Below are 26,646 nucleotides of genomic sequence, written 5' to 3'. Positions count from 1 at the left end.
AAATAGAGTGATTTGATAGTCGACGTAGCTGCTCCGGCAGCGTATTCTAGCGGCGGGTGTGGAAACTACGTGTGATTCGCATCCGCGCGCCAAAGTTCACATGGACAAAGGAACATTATAGCATTAACGATTTAATGATTTTTAACAAGTTGTGGAGCATTTTAATAAAATTCCTATTCGAAAATCAAGTCTTCCTCGCTTTAATCGTTTTATTATATAGATTAAAATATCGGTTGCTAATCAAATGATCGAATAGTCGACATAGCTGCTCCGGCAGCGAATTCTAGCGGTTGCGGAAACTACGTGTGATATTGCGTACAGAAATGTAGTTGAAAACACAATTCACCCTCGGCTTTATTTTTAAATAAGACTACGATAAATCTTTCCTGTTTCGTTTTATAAGTGTATTTGCAAAATGAGAACACATGCATTTGCTTGTTACCAAGGTTAGATGTTACACATCAGTGGCGAGTTTTGGAAGACTCGCTAGCAATTTTTCCTCTCTACTATTTAACTTTTTTGGGGAATATGTTTTCTTGTTCGCTTGAAAATTTTTTTTTTTTTGTAAGTCACTTGAGTTGATTGCTGAAGGATAACCGGCATTGTGCAAATCAACTCTCACATATTTGGTTGCACGCGGACATCCGTGGCTGAAGTAGTGCCCGAATCTGCGACTCCCGATGTCGCATGTCGTGTTTATTCATGTTGAGACGGCACACCAAGACTCCATCGTCTCCAGGCGTTGTTGCAATGGCTTCATAAACCTACCGCGTCTTAAGCACAGCGCCACGATGGGATCTTTTATAAATCACGTTTCAAGCGAGTTGACTTTTTTAATATCGTTTACAAAGTTCAAAAGACGTGATAGAGAACGTGATATATATATTTTTACTATTTTTTACGATATATATAATAAAAACGTCCTTACGAAGCATAATCTTACCTAGGCCTATACACGAAGTGACAAAAGTATTCGTCCACTGACCATTGACAATGAAATTAGCTATGAATAACGTAAATCCTACAATTAACTGCCTTTCGATACACATTGTCTGGTTTAATATACATTGTAAATAATGATACTATTAAAAACATAAGCTCTCAATTAAATAGCTCTGACAAAAAAAATTATTAACCCATCCATAAATGGGCGTAGATAAAGTATTCGTCCAGCACAAAACCCCAAACAGTTCACAGTACGCACAACAATTAAGTAATTATTGGCATTTCCTTTTGAAATTATCACTGCTTTTAGTCTTCTTACATTGACTTTACAAGTTTTTGTGTGATGTTTGGGTCTATTTTGCTCAATTATTTAGCTTCCAGTTTCCTGCTTCTGAACGCTAGGCTTCAAGGTTTTGCTTTTATACCTTTAGATACATCAACTTATTTCTAGTTTCAGATATTACATGATAGTTACCTGTCTGAACTGCCTGCATAGGCTCTACATCCCCATACTATTATTATTCCACCGCCATATTTGACCTTAGGCTGCAGGTTCGTACACTAGAACTCTTTGTACTTCTTTCTCCGCGTACGTCGTTTGTTGGATGACTCAAATAAACAGAATTTGCAGTCATCATTATAAAAAAACACCCGCTTCCAAAACTCACGTGGCTTTCTAACGTACTGTTTTGCAAAGCGAGCCTCTTTTTCTTGTTTTGTTTGCTTATAAAGGGCTTCTTCCGACTAGTACGAGCCACTAGTCCAGTTCTGTATGACACGCGTCTTATGCGTCGACGCTGATGGTCTCTCCCGTAGCGGTTTCTGCATCAGATCGTAGTGCAGGACCAGAAACATGAAGTTTGTGCTGCCCCGATCGTACAATGCTTCTCTTCTCGTTGTGTCAGCTTCCTTGGTCGTCCGCTTCTTGATTTATTAATTACAGACGAGGTAGTTTTATATATCTGTATAACATTAGCTACCGTTGTTCGCGGTATTCCTGTAGTTTAAACAATAATTTCGTTTTGACTTTCTGTCCGTATGTATATTTGGATAATGCGTTCCCTTTCAATAGCAGTTCATTCACTCGTTTTTCTCATTCTACCCTGCAGGTCGCTTATTCGAAAACACTCAGTCGACTCTGAATCAGTGCACCTGATGATAAATGAAGCCTCGATTCTGCACACATGATTAATAGAGACCCGGAAATTTCGCGGATTCATTTAGTCGCAAGCTAGAATGCAAACCTTCACACTCTCGCACTGTGTTCATGATTGGACCGCAGTTGTTGGGACACGCCCCTCTACGACCGTGGCCAATGATGCCCAGCTAGGAGAGAAGTAAGCGAATCAGGTAGTGCCAAATAACAAGGATAAAAATGTTCTCGCTAAGAAATCAACCAATGGGAAAGTAAACATGGGTCGAGCACACCTATAACTTTGAATTCTATCCTGAGGCCAGAAGAATCCGCGAAATTTCCGGGTCTCTAATGATTAATACAGTCAACGAAGTGGACGAACAGTTTTGCGTTAATGCTTCCTTACGAACATTTGTTTCATTTAGATCTATCTCACGACAGTAAAACCAATTTTGTGTTCATTTTCACAGGCAAGGGCAGTTTGACTGACGACTTGTATGAAAAATAAAGTGGATGCGATGGTGCAGTATTTTTTACCAACCCAAGTCTCAACCAAGCTCGTAGACGAGTACATTTGCGATTAACTGCGTATATAGTTTGAAATACGTGACTATCATCACCATGTATTTTGTGTTGTGAGTTTTTTTTGTCACAAAATCATAAGTTTATCAACCGTTACTGAACCTCGAAAAATATAAGTTCATTTAATTGGGCTTAGTAAAGTACATATCTTAAGAAAGAGAAACATATAGATTAGAATGCTAAAAGTTAATTTTGTAAGAATTCTCAATAAAGCAGGCTATTAAGCCCGTCGAGTGGGACCCTGACTTGTCGCCTGAATACAGCCACCCATTACCTTATATCGGCCGGCTCGGGTCAATGGTAACCAGGTCACCTTTCATAAGGCTCATTTTAGTTTCTGACATTTATATTTGGTAGCCAGTAGGTGTGGAGTCTGCGACGTGCTTCCGTCTTCGATAGAAAACATTATTTTATCCAATGTAACCCTATGGTTTCAAATAGTTGAAAAAAAATTGCTGTAGAATTTAATAGTATTTTAAACATTGGTCCCTGTGGTGGTAAATAAAAACTTGACTTTTTTTCTACTATAAAATTTCTTCGCCCGACGACACCGATTTTCACCATTTTTTTCTCAAATTCTTTGAAAACTGTTCCGTCACAAATATATAGGACACGTGATATTAAGATTATTTCTGAATCCTATCAAAAAATATGCTATTTTTTTGTTCATTTTCTTCCTTTTTCCCCTTTAATGATAATTGCACTAGCATGGAAAAATACATGAGCAATTTAACCCACGTGAAATAATGATTAAAACTTACATTAAAATAAACCTAAAAAGGCTGAAATTTAAATTTTGACACTAAAAAAAATGGTCCTGAAATTATTTTAAATATATTCCCAAAAGTCCTGTAATGTTTGCGAATCGTGACACGTTTTAATTTACACGCATCACAAACTTTGCACACTTGACTGTAGATAGTCTTGGCCACAAGCTGCCAAGTGTTTGCTGCATGCCAAGTAGTGTTTAGTCACCTTCCTTGCACGCTTGCTGTTCGCCCAGCTCACCTGCTGGTAGCTCTAGCGCACGCGCATGCACACCCACTGTACAGCCTATTTGTCATTTGTTTTCTTGATTTACCCCTGCTTATTTTTATTTGGTTGTGTTGAGCGCCAGTTGTCTGTGGCAGATCGTAGAGACGCCCCCGCCGCCCCCCGCATGGCAGGCGTGGTCCCGCGGCTGCACGCGCCGCCCCCGGCTCCGCCGCCGCTGCGGCACTCCGCCTCCTTCTCGTGCCTGTCGCGCGGCGCCGCGTGCCGGGACGCCAGGCCGCACCGGGCGCGCACCGCGACGCTCCCTTCGGCGTGCTGCGCCGCCCCCGCCCCCGCAGACACGGACTACGGCTTCGTGGTGAGGCCGCGGCACTACGCCGCCGCCGCCGCCGCCGCGCTGCTCGAGGAGGCGGAGGACGAGGACGAGGAGCCGCCGCCGGCGCAGTGCATGCCTCGCCCCGCCGCCTCCTCTCTGCGCGGCGCGGGGGCGCTGGTGCGCAAGAGCGCGAGCCTGCTGAGTCCCCAGGCGTGGTGGAGCCGCCGCGCGCGCAAGGAGGACAACCCCCCGCAGCTCCACCAGCTCCACCAGCTCCACCAGCACCACCAGCACCACCAGCACCACCAGCAGCGGCGGTGGCGCAGCCTGGGGGCGCTCATGCGCGTGCCGGCGCCTCCCCCGGCCCCGCGCCCCGCCGCCCAGTCCTTCTACCTGCTCGACGACTTCCTGGGCCCGCCGCCCCTGCCCGCGCCGCCGCCCTCCTCGCAGCAGCCGCCGCCGCAGTACGCCAACACCAGCTCGTCCGACTCGCTGGAGCTGTCGTCGCCCGTGCCGCCGCCCGTGCCGCCCCCGCCGCCGCCGCTCAGGCTGCTCGGCTACCGGGACTGCGGCTGCCGCCACTGCCGGCGCGACCGGCTCGCGCCCGCCGCCTCCGAGGAGCGCCTCTACACGGTACGGCCGCCTCTCGCCTTCCTGGGGCGCGGTGGCGGGTTGCTCGTAGGCTGTGCCATGATGCTGCTTCTCACTGGTTTCGTAGATTGCTTTCATGTGACTTGCATAACGCCAAGTAAGTACAGGTTTTTTTTTTTTCAAGTATGAAACCGAGTGGACGTTTCTGTATGCAGATGGGTTTTCCCATTTCCCAGCCCATTTATTTCGTCGTTGCTCCAGAATCATCTCGTAAGCGGTATTCCAATACTTTCGGGTAAGGTAGCGAAAAAGCACTGCCTTGTTGGGACATAACTATAACCTAACTCGCGAGCCGTATTCCAGAACGTGTCCAAACCGAATCCCTATGGTAACAGAAAGGCAGCCGTTTTAATAAACGGTGTACTGCGCGAGGATAGAAACTGGCTTCAACGCATTCTAGCGGACGTTTGGCAACCATCAAGACAATTGTTACGGCAAAAAATACTAGAGATAGCAGCACCGTCGCACGAAGTAAATAGTGTTATAATTTTCTCGAGTACTTTTAAAGTTGCGATTATTGCATGTTATGGCCATTAAAGTGTACAAAATTTATTCCACGATAGTTTTGCTATTATTAAGTTTCATTATGCACCCAATACGTTTGGTACGTCCCCCGATATTCACGAAATTGAACATTAAAGGGTTAATGGCGCCAGATGCGTGTCGAACATCTGAACGAAATCAACGAAAAAGTGAGCTCTACGCATACGCGGGATGTTAGCAACAGATCGGCAACGGATAGGACACCAATATCCGTTTTCTAAAAAAAACGTGCACTAGGAATACAGGTGTAGCACATTCAACACGCACACACTTATTTTTGTGTCTTGGAATACCGGCCTTTGGGTCACGGCAGTAACATCTTAGTTGCGACTTGTGAGTCTACTGGTTCTCAGAACCTGTTTATTCTGCTTCCACCAATCCTAGGGTTGGAACGGAGAGTTTTATGTTCCTTTTTTTTTCAGTAGGATTTGGCGCACATCCTTTTGGAACAACGTGCTTATAGTTTCGCTAGCGATAGTTAACAGCAGTTACATCTTTAAACGCTCAGGAGGCATTTTTGGTAACCTCCAGCAAGATGGATTAGAACGTGAAATGTTCGTTTGGAGCGCTTCACGGCAGTGAAAGTCTATCGGTAGCAATTGCTGAATGCGGGATGTCTTGTCAGTCCGAAGGGTGTGCCAGGAAGCCGACAAGGGGATGCGGTGGATGCCGTGATGGATACCGAAGAAGCGACGAGGCACCCTGGAAAGTCACCCCTACAGACTTGGAGGGATGATACAATACCGATCAGAATAACAGCCGATAATGGAGGACACTGGCTGCCCAGATTCGGGTCCGTCTCGAAGGCTGTTGCAATATCGTGTCTCATCTTTAGTTAGCAATGTTCTATGCACGCTTTCTGCCATTAGCGCTGGCCTTGTTTCGGTTTCCTCTGTTGTCAGATTACGCCATAGAGCAGAAAACGTTTAGACACAACTTTACAATGTGACTAAAAAATTTTTTAATGTAGGCCTATCTGAAACAAGGTATTTTGTAAAGTGAATTTTGAAAAGAAAATTTTGGGAAAAAATGTTCTTGTATTTCATCAAGAGCACACCTGGTAATATTAAATTTTTACTTTTAAGGAGGCGTAGTTGAAATACGCCATCTTCGTTTCAACCGTTTTTGCCAACAAATTTGTTTGTGTAATTTAATATTGAAAATGTTGAACTGTTTGAGCAAGCACATGATTTATTAATAGTGGCCGACCGCTACAAATTGTTTCTCCTGTGAAATAATAATTGGTGTATAGCATTGTATTTTTATATATATTTCTTAATGATACAACTGTAATAATACTGTTATGGTCTTAGAGAACTCAAAAAATAGTCAAACTAAAAATATATATATAAAATATTGACGAATGTTTACAAATAAGACCTTTAATGTTAACAAGCCGCGTGGTATGAATCTGACGTAAGTAGTGTGACATTTACTCTGTGCTGCAATCTAAGCGTGAGACGCGCTATAATCAGTATCAGCGTCGTTAGTATAATCAGACAAGTTACAAAAGAACCTTGGATGAGCTGGGGAGGGAGGTGGCAGTCACGTGACCGAAGCTTCTGGCGGGGGTGGGGGCCAGTTGAGCTGTCGCTCGCTTCCGGGAAACAGTGGTACGGTGCCGTCAGCTCGCGGTCCTAGTTACACGATCCAACGCTATCCATGGCATCAACGTCGGGTCATAAGTCACGGATTTTAAGCGGCACGCCGTTGCGGGGACAGGCACGGGAGATTGTGTACAATGTGGCGACACATTTGAAAGAGCAAAAGCGATTACATAATTTGAAGTACAACATTGTCGAAGCAACAAGTGCTGCAACAAGGGTTTCTCAGTCAACTGTAAAATGAATTTTGGCAGAAGGTAAAGTAAAAAGCAAAAATAGTTTAAGTTTTTCTACTCCCACGGGAAAGAATAAGGAGCGAAAAAAAAGAATCGAAGTAGATGACTTTACGTGCGGCGCTATACGGCGGAAAATTCACGAGTTTTACACCGTTAGAAAAACAATTCCAACATTAAAGAAACTGATCAGGGCATTACGAGAGGACGGAGTTTTAAATTGCAGTAGAGAGTACTTGCGGCATTTGTTAAAACGTATAGGATTTAGGTGGAAGAAATGCCAATCAAAAAGAAAGATTTTGGTAGAAAAACCGGAAATTTCTGCTTGGAGGGGGAGGTATCTACAAACAATTCGTAAATATCGAAATGAAGGTAGAAATATAGTGTATGTTGACGAAACATACCTACATGCAACACATTGCGTTAATTCCTGCTGGCAGTCGAGCACTGAAATAGGTGTAACAGAATCAATTGGCAAGGGGCCACGTTTGATAATCGTGCATGCTGGTGGAGAAGAAGGCTTCGTTTCTAATGCTTTATTAATTTTCAAATCAAAACAAAAGTCTGGTGATTATCATGATGATATGAACTACCAAAATTTTTCTACCTGGGTAAGACAGAAGCTACTTCCAAATTTACCTGAAAATAGTGTCATAGTTCTAGACAATGCCAGCTACCACAATGTCCAAATAAATAAAAAGCCTACGACCACTACTCTGAAATCTGGCATCCAAGACTGGTTAAAAGCCAACAACATTCAATTCTCAACAAACATGACCAAAGCCGATTTGCTACTTTTGGTAAAATCCCACCAAAGCACAAAAAGATTCAAAGTGGATCAAATAATAGAGGAGTGTGGCCATGACACCATTCGTTTGCCTCCATACCACCCGGATTTGAATCCGATTGAACTAGTGTGGGCAGATTTCAAAGCAAAAGTTTGCGAGGAAATATCTACATCTTTGGACGATAAACGAAAACTGTGTGAGAAGTTATTTTGTTCCTATACGGTGGAACAGTGGAAAAAGTGCTGTGATCACGTTAAAAACACTGAAGCCGAATATTTCAAGAACGATGCAATAGTGGACATCGAAATCGACAAGATAATAGTGAATCTTGACTCATCATGTGGCGAAAGTTCTTCGGGGGACACAGGATCTAGCGCTACAGAAACGGCCGAATGTCTGAACTCAGACTCGAGCTCGGAATAGGTGAGTCGCGTTCAAATCAATTTTAACCGTACTTCCCTGTTACATATAGTAATAAATGTTTTTTTTTACTTTTACAAAAATTCCTTTGCAAAACTAATTGCCAACGGGTTCGAATCCCGACTCTGGCGTTCTTGTTGGTAACCGTGTTTTCCAGATATTAAACAACAGTTGAACAATGTGATGGTTCCTAAACAAAGAACGACGCAAGACCGCAACATAGCGATTTTTAAACTCTCAACTTTCTAGCGTTTTTGTCTGGAGTGTCCGCCTTCTTAATTCATAACAAATCCTTTCCGATAATGTCAAATGCTCAAAATGTGAATCTCAGGCCCCGGGTTTACTTTTTCGCTGCGTTTATTTTATTTGTGTGTGGGCGTCTGCCTTGTTTGTTTTAATTGACAGTAAAGTTTGTTATTCGTGTTTGTAAAATAACTTGTTAAATAACTTACGTTTCCTTTGTAGACGATTGGCGTATTGGAAAAAGCTGACGAAATCCTAGTTCCAAATAGAGAAATCTCATTCAATAGTTATTACATTTAAAATAACTTAGTTCTTTTCTTGCCATCCTTTTGTCGTTGTGGGTTTTTTGTTTATATACTTAGCCTTACTCTTTACATTCTTAACAATAGGCGTACAACATATACTGAGCGAGATGAGCTCACATACATACAAAAGGTATTAAAAACTTGAGTGTTGCCCGCGCAAAGCTGCGGCGAAGAGTTATTCTTCGTACAGAGTTTACTTTGCTACTGGCCAACTGCGTGGGTACGATACCGTGTTCGTGTAAGTTGGGCCGACGCGACGGACAAGGACAAGGGCGGAGTCACTCCCTCCCCCTACTTCCCCGCGACGGTCCTCGGGAACTCGCGCATGCGCAGTAAAAGGTCCAGCTCTATCTTGTCGGGTTATACCAAGAAGTAAAAGAATATAGATCAGTTTCCAAGCCAATACAGATATCCTGCATTATCGTGTTATTCAACTCAGTTTTGTGTAAGAAGGCGTTGTCGACGGCGAGATTCGTATACTCGACAACCATAAGTCGAAGAAATCGGGCAAGACATCGGCCACTGCCTGCGGCAGTGATCCAGCACATACATTATCTTCCCGGATTTCTGCAGGAAAATCCACGTGAAACCGTATCTGGGCATTGCGGGACCGAGATTCCAACCTGGGTCCCCTCGAATGCGCGTACGAAGTGCTACTATAGTCTGCATCACGCATAGATTGCAGTACAGAGTAAATATCACACCGCTGTTGCCAGATTGATACCACCCGGCTTGTTAACATTAAAAATCATATGTTGTATACCATCTATAATTATGATAAGTTTTAATATTTTTGAAGACTACAAATTAGTGTCAATTGACAGTATTCACTATCACAGTTGTATTCATCCTGACAAAAAGTTATTCAATGCTAAGCAACAATAATTATTTCCTAGGAGAAACTATTTGTAGCAGTCCGTCACTAATAATAACCAGGCATTCCATGAAACAACGTGCTATGCTCTGAAGAAATTAAATTTTAATAATATAAAACAAATTGTAAAAAAATATTAAAAAAAAAAACAGATGGCGTCTTTTAATTAAAAATCCTTAGAAATAAATAATGAATATTAACACATGATCATAATGAAATACAACAGGAAAATGTATTTCTAAATTCTCATTTCAGATTTTACTTTCTGATACATAAAAAAAATTTATTAAATTACAAAGTTGTGTCTAAAAGGTTTTTCCTCGATGGTGTAGATCTGGCCACGGAGCAGCCCGAAACAAGGACAGCTGTAATGGCAGAAGTCGTGCACTGGAGAAAGAGAGAGAGAGAGAGATATAGCGCTGCGAAATGAGGATGAGACGCGGTAACACCCTCGCGCGGTAGTTGTGTTTTCCTTGGAGTCACCTGTGGTTTGGACGCTATGACGGCCCCGCTACCACCCCGTCGCGTCGCGTCGGGGGGAATCACAGGACTGACACCGCGGTGTGGTGCGGGTACAGAGCCCTGCAGCCCGGGGAAGGCGGGGGCAGGAAGATGAAAGGCCTCTGTGCAGCTGTGCCGCGCCGCGCGCCAGGCCAATAATTCCTTTAATTGGTTCCTTCCCTCCCTCCCTCGGACTCCTCTATCCTCCGTCGGGCAGCGCGGCGCTGCGGTCTGCGTCGTCCCCGGCAGCGGCGATGCTCTTCCCAGAGTCTCGAGTCTCAAGGTAGCTCCCTCGCCCCTCTCCAGGCGCAGTGTTTCTCTCAAGTGCAGCGGAGCAGGGGCGGTGGAAGTCGTGATTCCTTCCCCTCCCTTCCCCTCGATCCCCCCTCCTCCTTTCTGTATTCATCCGCGGGCAATGACCCCCCCTCCACCTCACCCAGGCGCGCCAACCTCGCCGCCTCCCAGCAGCTGTCTGGAGCTGGGCTGCCAACAGTTCTCCCGGAGCGAAATGTGGCTGCAGGTCGAATGCTTGGTGATTAAAATTATCCCAATCAACCACCTCTGCCATTATGAAATTAGGAACGACACCTTGTTTTCCGATACTTTCATTCTAGACCGTAGAATTTCGTGGCCACAGTCTAACTAACACGTACTTCTTGGTTTCTGACTTGAGACTACGTCGGCTTGTATCATCTACCCACGGCGCCGCATTTGGGGGCCGCTAAATTGGCAAGAGTAATTTTTTACTAAGGATATTTATTTGAATAGCTTAGCGTTAGTACACAAAAAGTATTATGGAGGGCAGATGAACTGAATTGCTTGTATTGAAAGATACATACATGTATATCGTCAAATATTTATAAAACTGGTATTTTTCGAATAATACTATTCAGCTCGTTATGTACCTATTAAGAATGAAATTACTGCAAATAAATCTTATTTATTTACCTTCTCAGTTGAAATTAAAAAAAAAAAATATTTTGAATAGTGAACGGGATAAACTACATAATAGCATTATAATTACAAAAATCAAACACGGAAATAAATTTTTTCTTCTTCGGAAATTAGACTGTGATGATTATAGCCTAACTCCGTTGTGCGAACATAATACACAGAAGAAAATAAAATTCGGCACAATTTAGTCAACACACGCATTTTCTAATTTATTAGCTAGTCGGGTTGAATTACGTGAAGTTCAGCTGTGCATTTTAGCAGAAGCATCTGTGTTGGAGTAAAATCATTTTCTAAACAAATACGCATGTCATTGTTTATATCCGTTGTTTTTATCACGTTTTCATTAACTCGTTTGCTTGTCTTTGTCTGTTGGATACAAATTTTGCAATCGATTTAAAACTAACTTTCCAATGACTTAAATACTTGAAACTTTAAACATAGCTCAGAACTGGATGACAATATAAGACTAAAAGCAGAAAATAATTATTTTAATATATTTTTTATGTTTTTATGTTTTTAAAACTCACTAAAAAGTTACACACACACACACACACACACACACACACATATATATATATATATATATATATATATATATATATATATATATATATATATATATATATATACACACATATATATATATCCCAGCCCCTACAAATTGTCCTGAAAATTTGCGATTGTGAATTTTTAATACCTATGAAAATAGTGTGAGATTTAAAACGAAAAACGTGGGGCACATGCAATATATAATAGTAAGTAAGGAGTGTAGGAAGTAGCTGTCATTGAGAAAACAGTTCATGTCATTTGCAGTGCAATAAAATTGTTCCTGACTTAAGTGAACTATTCATGCATCAATTATCTATTTCAGGCACTACTTGTTTTTCGTTTTACATCTTACAAGTATTTTCATAGGTATTAAAAATTCACAATGACAAATTTTCAGGACAATCTGTTTGGGGTTAGGAATCTACATGGATTTATAAATTTGTTTTGGGGCTACGAGAACTTAGACTTTTTAGTCCGTTTCAACCACGTGTTATATTGTTGTTTTTTTTAATTTAAATAAAATTTTGTAGTATTGTTGAAAGACTGTTAGGTATATAAGTTGTAATATTGTAAGCCTATGACTTGATTAAGACAATGTTTTAATTACTTTATTTGGCATACAGAATGGTTTCATGACCCTATTTTCTTAAATACATTCATTTAACATTTCTGTCTTCGTGGTAGATTTTGTTAACTTTAAACTTACAAATAACGATGTTATTTTGAACTTCTAAAAATTTATGTAAGTACACATTAAGGATTACATATATATATATAAGATATATAATATATTATATAAAAAAGATACTAAGTATTATATATATATATATACAATATTTAATATTTTTTAATTAATGTAAGCATAGTCCCTTTTAAATCTGAGATATCAATTAGTGAGCTTGAATATTTTTATTGATAATTATTTAATGAACTTCCAACTATTTGTTTAGCTGTAGTGCAATATGCATACCTATGAACGAAGATTGTATTATTCAAACTAGAAGCTTAAAATATACACTATAAAAAATTATTAATTATATTAATGCACGCACAAGGCTGACTTTAAATTTTAAAGTGTAAGGTCATTAATTTTTAAATTAATTGCCTAGATAAATGTGGAGAGCACCATCTACATTCGGAGAATGGTAGCTGTGCGCAGCACGTAGATTGCTCTCTAGCGGACGTTGGTAGTACTTAATGTACTGTGCTGCTTCCTAGCGGCGAGAATATTAACAAGAGGTAAACCACATAGAAAATATCCCGCGCTGTTAAGAATAAATTTACTTATTTATTACTAAATTATACCAATTTTAACTTATGCTTCTACTTCATTATAAAATATTATTTTCACGATGTGTAAAAAATGAACGTATTAGATTTTTTTATATAGAAGACGTGTTCACGTACACACGACTGCACTACGGTTAACATTTTATAGTTTTTTTTTTTTTTTTATTATTTTTTATTTTATTTAACGTTTTAAATGTTGTACATTTATACATTCTTTCGAGCCCTCAGATTCTCTAGACTGTCCTATTCGAGTTTCGAATATCCTTGGGATAATTGTCCTTCCCCCAGCCCAAAAAAAAAAAAAAAAACATACACACACGCACACCTCTTCACCAAAAATATATGTATTTATTTCTGTTATTAAAATAACAATACAATTGTTGGCCTACGCCAATTACGATTTATTATATGGCCTACACTAAAAGATAACTATTTGGCGATTCATTTAAAAGTAAATTAGGTTTTAAATTCTAATTGATTTATACCTACATCGAATACGTATATTCCATTTCGTTTACTGTATACCTCAAATTCACAAATTCATGCGACGAGAATAATTATTACTTTATAAATATATTCCAATTCTTTTTTTTTATTAAATTTATTGGTAAACCATTGTATGTTTCCAACCGGTTGTGTTTCGTGCACAGAGCAATCACGTAATTCGAGCGGAAGGACCAGTAGAATTACCTACTAGTACTTATTTGTCGCGAGAGGCGTGCCCTTGTAGTAATCTCGCGCAATCCAGCTCACTTGCGATCAAGCAGGTTAAGATTCTGAGAACTTCTCACGATAGTCTCTGACACGCGATACTGGCATTCTGCAGCGCCAAAAGACATACCGCAGTAGTGACTCGCCCTGAGGTCGACTGAGACACCCGTAGGCGTGTGTAATCGGTAGCGGGAAGGACTAGTGAGCGTTTTCGAGGAACAGCGGTTCTGGGGTAATGACATACACATTTTTACAGTTGGCAATTTCTTAGAACTCCGTGGTGGGGGGGGGGGGGGGGGTTTTGCTTTAAATGGACGCTGCAGTTAGGTGTTGCAGATTTATTAGACCCGATTTTGTATGCACTAAGGATGATGTACTATCGTAATTTTTTTTCTTTGTGTTAACGTTTGTGCAGAACATTACAAAATTCAAAAGAAAAAAATAATAATTGTAAATTTTATGTTGGTTTTAACCTTTTTAAATAGAAATGCTTGATTTATTTACTTAATTTATTTTGAAATTGTGTACAAGGCGTGGCCATAAAAATAAACATTATAAATAATAGTAACCATAATGATTATAAATAATAGTAACCATAATGAAAGCCTTTACGTTCTATTTGAACGCAATTTTTTTTTTTTCATTTACTCCCAACAATACATATATAAATGTTTAGAATAAACTTGAAGAATTCCAGAGTTAAAATCTCTACATTTCTAAAATCTCTCACATCCAACACACACACACACACACACACACATACACACACACACACACACACACACACATATATATATATTTATATATATAAAATTGCAACAATTATGGTTTTCATTTAAATTATCATGATATAACTGTCTAAAAGCGAAGTATAGATGTTAACTGCAGTATATATAATATTTACTTACATCCACACATATAATTAATGCGTTCAAAATAAGTCGATTAACACATTCGTTTTTATTACCAGCAGATGGATGTAATTTGGTGAGTTTCGTTTGGCAGAATAAATGCGGCGATAAAATGAATTTACGAATTGCGCCACCATATTTTCCTATGCAGAATCGATCGGTTCCGGTGACCATTTTGTATGCGAAATGTGTCCAACCGTGCCTTCAAGATGTTTTGTGGGGGGGGGGGGGGGGGGGGAAGTGAGAGCGTGAAGGGGGGTGGGGGCAAAATCCTGGGGCCGGATAGAGTTCCAGTTTTTTTTATGATTGTGTTTACCCTGAGAGTAGGACAGACATTGTAATAGTATTGCTAATAAAATTAATAGGAAACCTTACTAGTTAAACTTTTTTTTTCCCCGGATCAAGTTTACAGTTATATCCACAGTAGCTTTTTGGTTTTTTTTTTAATATCTATATTCGAACTTTGAGGTTTGAAAACTTAATTGTGCATTAGATAATGGGGAGGGTCCCCGTAGTTTCCCTCGGCGGCCCTGTGCGCCGATTCGGGACGCTGGATGAAGACTGCCGCTTCCGTCCTGGTGGACGCGCCTAGGAGCGAGGTCGACGCGCCTAGGAGCGAGGTTCCCCGCGACCCGTCTCGCCGCGGAACTCGCGAGCCGCCGCTTGCAGTCGTCCGCCGACGACACTGAACATGGTTCGGTTACTCACACTGCGCATGTTAGGTCGGGTCAGTATTCGCCCAAAGTACGCGTATACAGTTCAAATGTAATTTAAAAACATATATATATAGGTATATATACGTACCCATCCCAGAATCTTCTTTAACCTTTTAAGAGTAGGTGATGATATTAAAGGTTGTACATAAGGGCTGCAATAAATTGCATGTACAGAATTAAACATCAGTTCAATTATGTGACTCATTTTATTAGTGACACGGCATAAAAAGAAAATAAATTTACCTATTTCTCTACCTCACAAAACCATTTCACAGCGATCTTTATAATTTTTGCTTCCAAAATTTTAAGCTTTTCTTCCTGAAAAAATAAGTAATATTTAAATTAAAAATATATGAATATGTGGCTGGATAATATAATTTATGATAAAAAAATCTCTAATATTTAAGTAGGGTTTTGTTTCTGGTATCTTTATTTTTATTGTGATTTTTAATTTTATACGTTTTTAAATCAATGAAATACATTCTTACCTAAAAATTATTTGCTTTTTTTAAACAAATCATTAGAGATGTTTAAGATTTTTTTGTATTTTTTTTATTTATTTATTTTTATTCAGAAAAAAAACACACATATAACGATCGTAATACAAATAGATTGCCATAGATTCGTGTGTTTGTGATTGAGTGTAAACATTTACTATTTTTAGCAAAAGATTTATGCTAGAATTAAATATATTTATTGATCAAAAATAAATTTTTTAACAACTTATTTAGCTGGCGAATAACATCTGTAGAGGTCAAAAATGTTTCGTGTCTGAATTTCTCTAGTACGTCATAAGAGCAAGTTAAGTTACACGGCGTCACAAGTACACAACTGTGTGTAATTCGGTCATGGCCTTAGGGGTTGTAACGGTTCTTACCACAAGTGTAAAGGCAGTGTTTTACGTGCCCTGGTTTTGCATAGTGAACTCTGGAACTCAGAGATTATTCTCTGCACCTCTTAATAAAATTATATGTAGGTTTTGGTATCGAATCCACGATCCTCTTGTAGGACCAGTGGCGACTCTGGTCTCTTGTAAATAGAAGAATAAACCATGTAAAATGATTGAATTCATTTTAGTACGATGCCTACACACATAAAATGCTGTTAGCTGATGGCTTCGTTCGTTTGATCAAAATACCTTGACGAAAATATTGGCTTCGTAACTCTGTTCTTTAAGCCTGCGAAGGTAAAATAATTATGACTAGTTTGAATTATACCTTATAGTTGTTCGAAAGTTAAAATATAACCGCAATATTATTGTCTTTTTATTAAAATACAAATACAAAACATTTACAATAGAATCATAAAACATTGTGTGCGGTTCTTTAAAACCAAATCTGCAAATGCCAACTGAAAATTCAAGTTCCAAATCACACAAATTGTAGCTTCTCAATAAAATATGAAGATAAAAGAATGCCGTTTGCATTTTATTCTTTGAAAACAGAAGTCAGGGAAAACAAATTAAGTTGCTCCTTTGCACACACAGAAATTAACCCCCCCCCCCCCCCCTTCCCACACACACACACACTTTTCTCTCTCCGCTGGTTAATATCACGCTCGAACATGGTTTTAACGTATTTACTTATTTTATTAATTTTTTTATTTGCACAATGATGAGGGTTTTGAAATGCGTGTGTTTTATTTACGCTCATTTTCAAAAATAAACCAGAAATAATTCATGTATTGAATTCTGAAACGTTTAAATTACGTCTGGCTTTGTGGCTACAAAAAAAATGTATTTATATTTCACAAATAACGTACATTTTGGCCAGGCTTCAATGAAACACACGATTGCATGCGACAATTCCTGCACGGTTGATATCCAGCATGGTTAGGCGTATAGGCCTAATCCTAAGACCCATTTGAATATTTTCCTAATCCGGAGCTTTCCTAAACATATTAAACTTTAGTTCTAAGTTAGGGTAAGAAAACGCAAAAAAAAGGAACAAGCGTTTGTTTATTCTTCGTCGCACGTGTGATTGGGTCCAAACATCCCGCTCCGAGAACAATAACTGCAAGGAAAACGTTTGGCGTGTAATTGACTGGCCTGTATTTTTGACGTGACAACGTCTAATAAATCGATGAATGCCGGCTGCACGCACGAAAAAGTGTCCCGTTACGCACATTGTTCCGTTACGCTGTGTCCCGTTACGCTGTGTTCCGTTAGCTGTCGGCGAGTGCAGTAATAATAGGTTATGTTACAATTGGCTTAAAAAATTATGGTGATTCATATAATTGATGATAGATATTTGATTACAGTTATTTATATGAAAACTTATTCATAATTATATTTAAACTTATAGCTAAACGCCAGTTTTTTTTAAATTAATTACAAGTCATCTACACGTGAACTGTTTCGTCGACTGTTTATAAAGTGAAGTGAAAAGTTAATGTGGTTTCCATTGCTTATTACAACAAAAATTTCGGCAATAAAGGTTAATTATTCTTGCATTTTAATAATTTGATTACTAGTATAATTTCAGGTATTTATTCTTTTATTATTAAAATAAAAATGATTCAATTTTATTCATAAACGTATGCAATCGATTCATCAATGTTTTGTTATGACGTTGTCACGTTAAACTATCGTCCGTAAACCTACTTTACAGACAACCAATTTTTTTAAAGTAGTATTTTAAAAACATTTTCGCTTTGCTACGTTACTTGTGTATTGGATGTTCGTTTGAGGAACGGGGGATCCCGTTGAGATTGTGCTCTGATGCAGTAATCGCCACTGCCGAGTGTGTTAACTTATGTGAGGTGAGTGACGTCAGACGTGCACACTCAAACTTGTGACGAGATGACGAGGATAATCAGGCTACGTTTTTCATTGCAATTCAAAACAGTGATCGTAAGTAATATAAGGGACGATAAGTAAGGACTAGATCGCTTAGGCGTCTAAACCACACGGAATACTGCTGACCAGTGGCGCTCGCAAAGGGGAAGCAGAATGGAGATACATCCCGCACTGAAGTTAGTTGTAGAAAAAAAATGCGAAATTTCGAAGACAGAATGTTATTTTGGTTGATGAAAGGTAAGTTGTTATAACACCTGAAACTAAAAACCACACAGGAAGTGATGCATATTATGAGTGATAATGTAACTGTCCAAACCACTTGTTTAACATAGATTTTTTTAAATACACAAAATATAATTTTAATTTTTTTTTCCAGATCCCCTCTAGAAAAAAATTCCTGGTTCCGCCGCTGTGGGTCACTAATTGTTTTCACCTAAATAAGTTTACCCTAAATTAATTTGCCACAAAAAAAAAGGTTATGTCTTAAAAATAATTTACTCTGTAATATTAACCCTAAAATTAATTTCCTCGTTTGCCCCTAAAATCGTTTACTCCTGAAATTCGTTTTACCCTAAAATAGTTTGCCCCTAAAATTCGTTTGTCACTAAATAGCGTTTGCCTCTAACACTCGTATGACCCTAAAAATCGTTTGCCCCTGAAAAGCGTTAGTCCCTAAAAATCGTTTGCTTTGAGATCAGTTTTCCTTCAGATACGAGGGCGAAGTAATGTCGACGGCTGTCGCGGCGACGTGTCTGGGAGTGGCGATTGGTTAGCAGCCTCGTGACGTCAGCTGCTCGTGACGCACCAGCGGTCGCCGAGGGATGATCTCCAGGGGCTTATCTCTGGGCGCGTGTGCCCGATGAGCTCACACAGGCACCCGGCCCCGGGGACACCTATTAGTTCCGCACTCCACTCACTATCTAGGGGGGGAGGGGGGGGGGCAGTAAGTTATGAAATGGGTCGTGAGCGCATGGGCGTAGATCCCGTGATGGCGAACCCCTCTTGTAATTAAAAATGGGGTGTGATTGTGTCATGGACACGGCCGTGTGTTGAACGTGAATACGTGTACGTAACAGGTAATATTTTCTATACAAAATATAGAATACGCTATTTTTTTTTTTGTATTTTAAAACCATACATATTCACTGTAACTATTGTACACTAATTTTTTATTTATGCAATCGATAGATTTTGACGAGAGCTGACGATTGAAACCTAAACGAACGTCGTAGCTTCTCCGAGTCAAAAGTTATACTAAATTGAAATCTCGAAACGCTGCAAAATGACCTCAAAATGACGGCGCTTCCCCCTCCACCGCGCGCGATACGTCAGAGTACTCACTTAGCGTTACGAATTCTTTGATCCTTCAGCTATCCAACGGTGTAATTAAATTTTGGATGGAGATGAAAAATATGTAGCTGCAACACCAAACTGTATCCCCCGATTTTGTTATCATCCGTTTTTTGAAATGCCTCCCACGGTGGAAGCAATTTTAAAGACGTATTCACATCAAAAGCGTTCTCATTGTGGAGGCATCGTAACTGTAAAAACGGCGATGATTAAATATTATAAAGTTCCCAGCTTCTGAAATGCACATAGACCTAGACCGCCTTGTAGGATGACCCGTGTCGGTTATCCCCACATGTAAAACTCCCCTCCCTTGTGAATCCTACAGATTTTTTACCCTTGAGTGTGCACTCGATTTGACCGCCATGGTCTCTAACCCAGTGATTTACAACCATACTTATCGCGGTCGTATGCATAGGCGAGATGACTGTGCGACCTTTTAGGATGGAAATGAATAAACAGCGTGTATTTTATTTGTGTTACGGACGCATTGCGCAACAGCCATTGAGAGCAGATCATAGTGAAATTTTGGCGCGAGTATAAATGGTGGCAAAAAATGTCCAGATATTACATAGTACAAATAATTAAAGCTTTAAAAATAAATAAAATCATAATTATTTAGATAAGTGACTCGCGATTAATGTACGTAATAATTCCCCCTCCCCCCCCCCCCCCAACCACAAAAGAAAAAAAAACAAACAAACATATGAGCGGTCTTTCAGTACTCGACAGAGATCATGTAATGATGTCATTGTTTACTATTCTTTATACAGGCACGATTTGTTTTACTAACCAATTGCTTGACAGAGTGACTTCAACCTTGTAACAGACACCCACTCAATGCACTCACTTAATACCTCCCATGGCGCAGATTGCAACTCTGCAACCTCCATTGATTTGCAACGGGAAGCCCGAATACTTGCCAACTTCGAGATTTTTTTTTTTTAAGATGATTAATCTCGTGGGTCTAAAGCGCGACATGAATGTATCAAGTGACTTAACAAATATACCTATGCCAATAAAACAAAACAAAAATATTGATCTTAAGGTCTTGTCATTTTTGAGACAAGCTGTTTGCAAGCATGGCGGCAAACGTTAAAACTGTTAAACTACACGTGAAGTTCAAAAAAAATATCTCATGCTACACGACTCGGGCGTGTATTGTGCAACGTAGGCTTCCCGCTTCGTGACGACGGAAGGTGGGTCTCCGCCGAGGATGCTGGAACCAGCACGCAGGCTCATGTGACCGCGGTGCGGACGTGTCAGTCCTCCAGAGCTCGCCCCTGCCATTGACCTCGTGAACTCTTGCGACCTTGAGCACGTCGTCTCGGCGGCGCGGCCGCTCGCGATCCTCCGTCCCTGAGCGCGTGCATCCTGACGTGGCGGTCGGCGAAGGAGGGGGGCTATTGATCCTGCGGCCCCGCCCGGCGGTGGCGCCGCGCTGCGGAGCGGCCGCGAACCACGAGGACGTGCCTCCCCTAGAGCGCGCGCCGGCTAGTTGCGCGCGCCGTAGTAACGGTACCGGTGCCATGGTCGAGCCTTGTGTACCATGTACCACGATTCGTGGCTCAACACTGAAAAATATGAATGTTTATTATTTTAATGTCATATAGTGTTCTGAATTACGTTGTAAATATTATATCATCCAGTCGATTTTTAAAAGTTTTATTAAATACAAAAAATTGTTATGGATCCGTTGCTTTCTTATTACAATTTTTTTTTGCATTTTATTCCAGTTTTATATATTTTTGACGATATTTAACAGGAGTTTTATTAAAGTTTGGTATGTATGTACCATTGTTTCGTGGTAGCGTACCATTATTTCGAACGTCCCGTACCGGGATAAAGACACCGGCGGCGCCTGCTTACTCCTTAGTCGGCCGGCCGCTTCCGCGCGCGTCGGAGCTAGCAGAGAGTGTGTGTGAGTTAGTGAGTGTCCCGCGAGTTGTCTTTGGCCTTCCCCCGTTTTAGCGAGCCGTCAAGGCGGGGCAGGCAGGACCCGCACCGCCCCATGGTGACCTCGCATGGGGTCGTACCACACGTATCCGTGGTACCGGGGTCAGCGCCGTTGGGGTCGCTCGGGCCGTTGCGCGGCAGCGGTAGGGAGAGTAGCTGCTGCCACCCCTCTCTGACTGTCGGTGTTGTGGTCTCCTCTCTCTTAGCGTAGTTCTTGTAGACAGCTCTCCTCCTCCTCCTCCTCCTCCCTCATCCCTCACACCCGCCCTTCTAAAGAACGAAGAGCCGGACGCTGTCGACAGCAGGAAAAGGCTGCTCCACAAGTTGGCAGCCATGACTACCTGCTCCCTGTTGCACGTGAAGATATCGAACCTAGTAATTACATTTTATTTTTATTTTTTTTTTTATTTTTTACGTTTTCTCGAACTAACACCACTAACCAAATTAGATACGTACCATTAGATGGTACAAGGACATAGGCCATGTTGCAAGATCAAACGTACTTATTTTTTTCTGTTTAAAACACGCTTTTGTTTTTCTCTAGATAGACTGCAGCGGAGCCCCTTTCTTTAAGCAAACGTTTTCTCGTGGAGACCCATGAAATTTTTTGTGTTAGTTATATCCGTCTATTGTTTTACGAGGCATATCAAACATGGTGCGTATTTCCGATGAGGTTTATACATCTGTACCACGAAGGCATAAGACACTGTCCATTTTTGGGCCAAATGCACTTTTAACCATAAACTTGACCACCGTTTGGCGTTCTTTCTAGTGGAATACAAAACTACGACCCACTATAATTCAAAAATGCATATATTTTCCGTTAAAAATAGTTTGAGTACATAAATGAAGCACTGTTTAAAATTATTTAATCTACTCTCAAGAAAAATTTGGTTTTTGTGACAGTGTCTTGTGTCTCCGAAGTAACAAAGGAAACAATGGTAAATACGGAGACATTACAATTTTTTATTAATTTTTTTCGTTAGTGATCCCTTGCATTTTCGTTACCTTCGTAACTGTCCCGGTGGAGCCCCTGGGGATCAATCGGTGAGACCAAGGGCTCCAGGGAGCTCAGTCTGGACAACCCTGCGGGCTAGGGCAGCGGTTTCCAAAAGGTGGTTCCGTGGCAGGGTCACAGGGGTTCCGTGAGTCAGGACGAATGCCATATAAAGCAGGCACAATTATTGTCAAATAACTTTCTTTGAAGGAGTTAGAGTTCCACCAAAAGGAAAGTCAATCATAAGGTACCTGGGCCAAAAAAAAAAAAAAAAATAATTGGGGACCGCTGGTCAAAATTTTTTTTTTTGGGTCGTCGTCAGACGATCAGTAAAGTAACCTGTTGCGAGTTCAGCTGCGCGACTCGTTCGACAGAAAATCGCCTTGCGAATGCATTCACAGGCTGGCTGCCGTCCCGTCGAGGTACCGTTTTCTAGACGGTCCTAGGATCTCTTGCCGATGGCATGTTGCGGCGTGAGATACGCTGTTCAGATTATTGTTTGTAAGGTCGGGCGGTGCTTCGATGCACGGAATGCCGTTATAACGAAATCACTTGCTACATGGCTTGATGTTTTGTTGGAGGCTAACCCTGGACGCTTCTTACCAGCATGCGCAGCTTCATAACGGACTTCTTTCTTCCGGGCTCCGGTTGAAGCGCCCCAGACACATCAGGGGACCGGTCCCCCCGCCCCCTTTCCATCCCTCTCCGTAATATTCGGCCGGCCGCTGGATGAATTGAGGTTTCTTGCTCGTCCCGTCCCGTCTATTTTCTTCTTCTATTTTTAATCTTCTGCGCCCCCTCCTCGTTCGTCCTCTTCTAACCGTGTTACACGGTAACATCTTTCATCGCCAGACCCCTTACCTTTCGCTTGTTGCTGTTGATCGTGATACTTTCGGCTCTTTGTTCACGATTCGCTGTATATATCCACCTACACTCCTTTTTCCCCTTGTATGTTAATGTTTGTTCAGTGTGTCTACAGGTCACGGAAGTTACAAAAAAAAAGAATCTAAAAAGTCTCTAAATAAATAGTAACTGTGCTGGAAGTCACTTAGAATTTCATGCATGCTTTTGCTAACTTGCGGTTTGTTTTTTGATGCCTACTTCAGTTTAGGGTCACACATTTAAAAACACTTAACATTTGGAGAATTGTCCACTAAATCAATTGGAATTTATCTCTGAAGAGGTTTTAGCTTTCTAACATAAAACATTGGCATGTTACTGCGAATATTAGATTTATGTTTAGTTTTGTTTAAGTATAAAAATACCCTGTGATGTATAAAAAAGTAAGAAAATTTTACTGAAAGGTCTTGAAATTGCTCATCAGATATTTGTAGACACCCTGTTGTTGATGTGAACAGAGCTGCTTAACCACCTCCCTTATCCACCAATGATGATATAGCATTACTTCCACCCCCTCCAAAATAAACCGTTACCTACCTAGGACATTCCCAAGAAAATTTTTGAAATTTAGTTTTCCAAAATCGATTTTTTATGCAAAAAATATATAACACTAAAATACTAAGCAAAATATTGCACTTTAGAGGAATTAATGTAAACTGACAGAATTTTTAATTTTGTGTTTATTTTTTTCTTTTAAATTCCACCGCCCCCCCCCCCCTCCTACCCAAATTGTTTTCTCAATGGCTAAATCGCGTCATACATGCCCTCTATGGGCCGCTCTGGATGTGAAGAACGCAGAATTATTTTAAAGCTGGTGTTTACATTGAATTGCCTTTGTTTTATTTCGATCTCAGGACTCTGGTCGTTACAGTAGGTAAAGTGGCGCGTTTCCAGAATAGGGTGCACTTTATTTTCCACTATAACCCAGCTGCATAGGTACGATTTGCGCGATGACCCAACAATTGGTACATGCATTTACAGTTCATTCCGACTATTCTGTAATTACTGTTATCCATCTTTTAACAGCCGCACCAAACTGTACCCATAACTTCACCCATTATGCTTCAACTACAGTTAACAACCTGTACGTTCGTCATTTTATATTTAGCGTCTCATTGGCTGGTATAAAACTATCAATTACAGAGTGTGCTGAGATCAACTGCTCACATTAAGATACTAACGGGTAATATTTAAAAATATTTATATGTCCTAAAAAAATTACAACAAAAAATATTGTTCCTTTGAATTTCAACAAATTAACGATCCTAAATACATTTATAATTATTTCGAAAAAAAACTTAATTTTTTTGTCGTTATTTTTTTTGCATTCGTAAAATAACTGTACACCATACAAATATGTTACTGATCTTATGAAAGGATATTAATCTCATTTCGTAGGTACTTGGCAGCAGATCGGAGCAAACAGTGGTATAGATCAGAGCAGGGATCTCTAAACTGTGGTTCGCTGGCATTACCAGTCCGACCGGGCACGCCTGGTACCCCAGCCCGCCACAGTGTTACTGTAGCCTATATTGGTGTGATGAGCTGGCTAGGTCTTGGCCCTTGGCCCTTGGCACTTTGAGGAGGAGTCAGTGTGGCCCTTAAGGCCCTGTCACATCGGCAAAATGTTTGTCTCCAACTATACTCGACAATAGAGCTGGAGGGTAATGGCTTCCAAATATCTCCATCAAACAAATTTGGACAGATAACCTCGAATTTTTGATCTGAGCTATCTCAAACTTTTCATTTGTGCATTTTTAAATAATTAAAAATGTATATATTCAACTCATAATATTCCTTACAAAATATTTTTTTTTATCTTACAGAACTATGATTTCCTGTTAACACAAAAAAAAATTCGCATACGACAGTCACATTAACATTGTTTTAGTTATTTTACTTTCATAATTTCCTTAATCTCTCATGTTTAAATCACCATTTTAAAGATTCTTTGTGACGGGAAGGGATGTTATTTCCGTTTTCGCTGGGCTGGATTTTTATTGGCCGATTGCATCCAACATACAACATATTTTAGAATCTGTCTTAATGGGGGAAAAAAAATATATTTTATGGGAACTCGAATCATCCGACTTGTCAAACAAACATGGCTGCGCAGTGACGTTTTCGGTGACGTCATAACTAGGGAGGTATTTTTCGCGAAAAAACCTGAACGCCCATTTGACTGTAGTAGAGTATGCCCGCACCAGCTGTTTCTTCTTTGTGATTGGCGGCCGTCTGCATGAAAAAGCCGTTGCCTTATTTTATTGAGTCATTCGGGAAGCGCTTGCTTCCGCTCTGAATTACTGTGATTGGTGTGCTGACAGTAGACGTGTACCGGAATAAAAACTTGACCAATCACGAAACAGATTGGTGCTACAGTGTTTTAACTCTCAGCTCGTATCAAAATATTTTCTCAAATAAGTGGATGCCGTTAGTCATAACCCTCCAACTTTATCTGACACAACATATTGGAAGATAGTAGTATAGGATAGGGGCTGCGGGCGCACGGGTTCTGGGTGAGGAGCCTGAGGAGCCGACCGCCATCTTGGATTGTGACGTCACGGCGGCCATCGTGGAGGAGTGTAACGGGACACAGCGTAACGGGACAAGTTTGACCTTGACCTTTGACCCTCAAAATTCGCCAAAATTGGGCAAAAATTGCCCAAAATTCCTCAAAATTCGCCAAAATGTACATTTCTGTGGAAACAAATTCCGCCAAAAAATCTCAAAAAATTCCTCAATTCAAAAATTCCCGTTTTCGAGAGAAAAATTCCCGTTTTCGAGGGAAAATTTCCCGTTTTTAGTCCCTAAAAATCCCAGCGGCTAGAAATGTCCATATGTAGGCTTAAGCATCCATGTCTTCAGCCTACGATAAGCCTCTGACGTCATCATGGATTATGGCGTCACCGTTGCAATTTTCGTTACGGCCGCCATCTTTAACTTTTTTATTTATTATCCGATTTTAATAAAAAAAAATTCAAATTAATAAAAAAATAACTTAATAAATTTTTAATAAAAAATATTTAAAAAAACAAACATTTACGACACGGAGTTCGAAGTCCTCGGTTCGAACCCGACGAGTGCAAAAAAAAATTAAAAATGGCGACCGATCCTTCCCCCGTGGTGGGTGCTAGCAGACTGACTCCCACCACTTTTTTTCAAAGCATATATATCGTCACCTAGTATGACGTCATGTCCGCCATCTTGTCTTCGATGCTGGAAGCCATCATCATTGTATCGTCGGCGAGAGTGCGCTGACGTCATGTTAGTTTAGTTCTTATCCGCTAGAGTACAGTAATCATTTATTACTATGACACTCGCCATCTTGAAATTCGGCCGCCATCTTGAAAATCCGTAATTATTTAGCTAGAAATTCGGGAAAAGT

The 26,646-nt window shown here is 40.4% G+C and overlaps 1 protein-coding gene across 4 annotated transcripts in view; it reads left to right on the top strand.

Annotated features, from left to right (window-relative positions):
• LOC134535968 (dual specificity tyrosine-phosphorylation-regulated kinase 2) overlaps positions 1-26,646 on the top strand; it is a 574,108-nt gene that overhangs the window by 327,649 nt on the left and 219,813 nt on the right. The window contains exon 1 of one of the 4 annotated variants that reach the window (XM_063375450.1): positions 21,281-21,739. The exons of 2 other annotated variants lie outside the window; for them this stretch is intronic. In XM_063375450.1, the coding sequence (XP_063231520.1) occupies positions 21,698-21,739 (42 nt within the window). In that variant the 5' untranslated portion in view covers positions 21,281-21,697. Of the gene's footprint in view, positions 1-21,280; positions 21,740-26,646 lie in introns of those variants that run through there. One more of the 4 variants, XM_063375435.1, reaches the window with a different exon arrangement.

This window comes from Bacillus rossius, chromosome 1 (genome assembly GCF_032445375.1).
Source record: "Bacillus rossius redtenbacheri isolate Brsri chromosome 1, Brsri_v3, whole genome shotgun sequence".
Classification (NCBI taxonomy): Eukaryota; Metazoa; Arthropoda; class Insecta; order Phasmatodea; family Bacillidae; genus Bacillus; species Bacillus rossius.
Note: the sequence above shows the minus strand (reverse complement) of the source record. Positions and strands in the feature narration are given on the sequence as shown.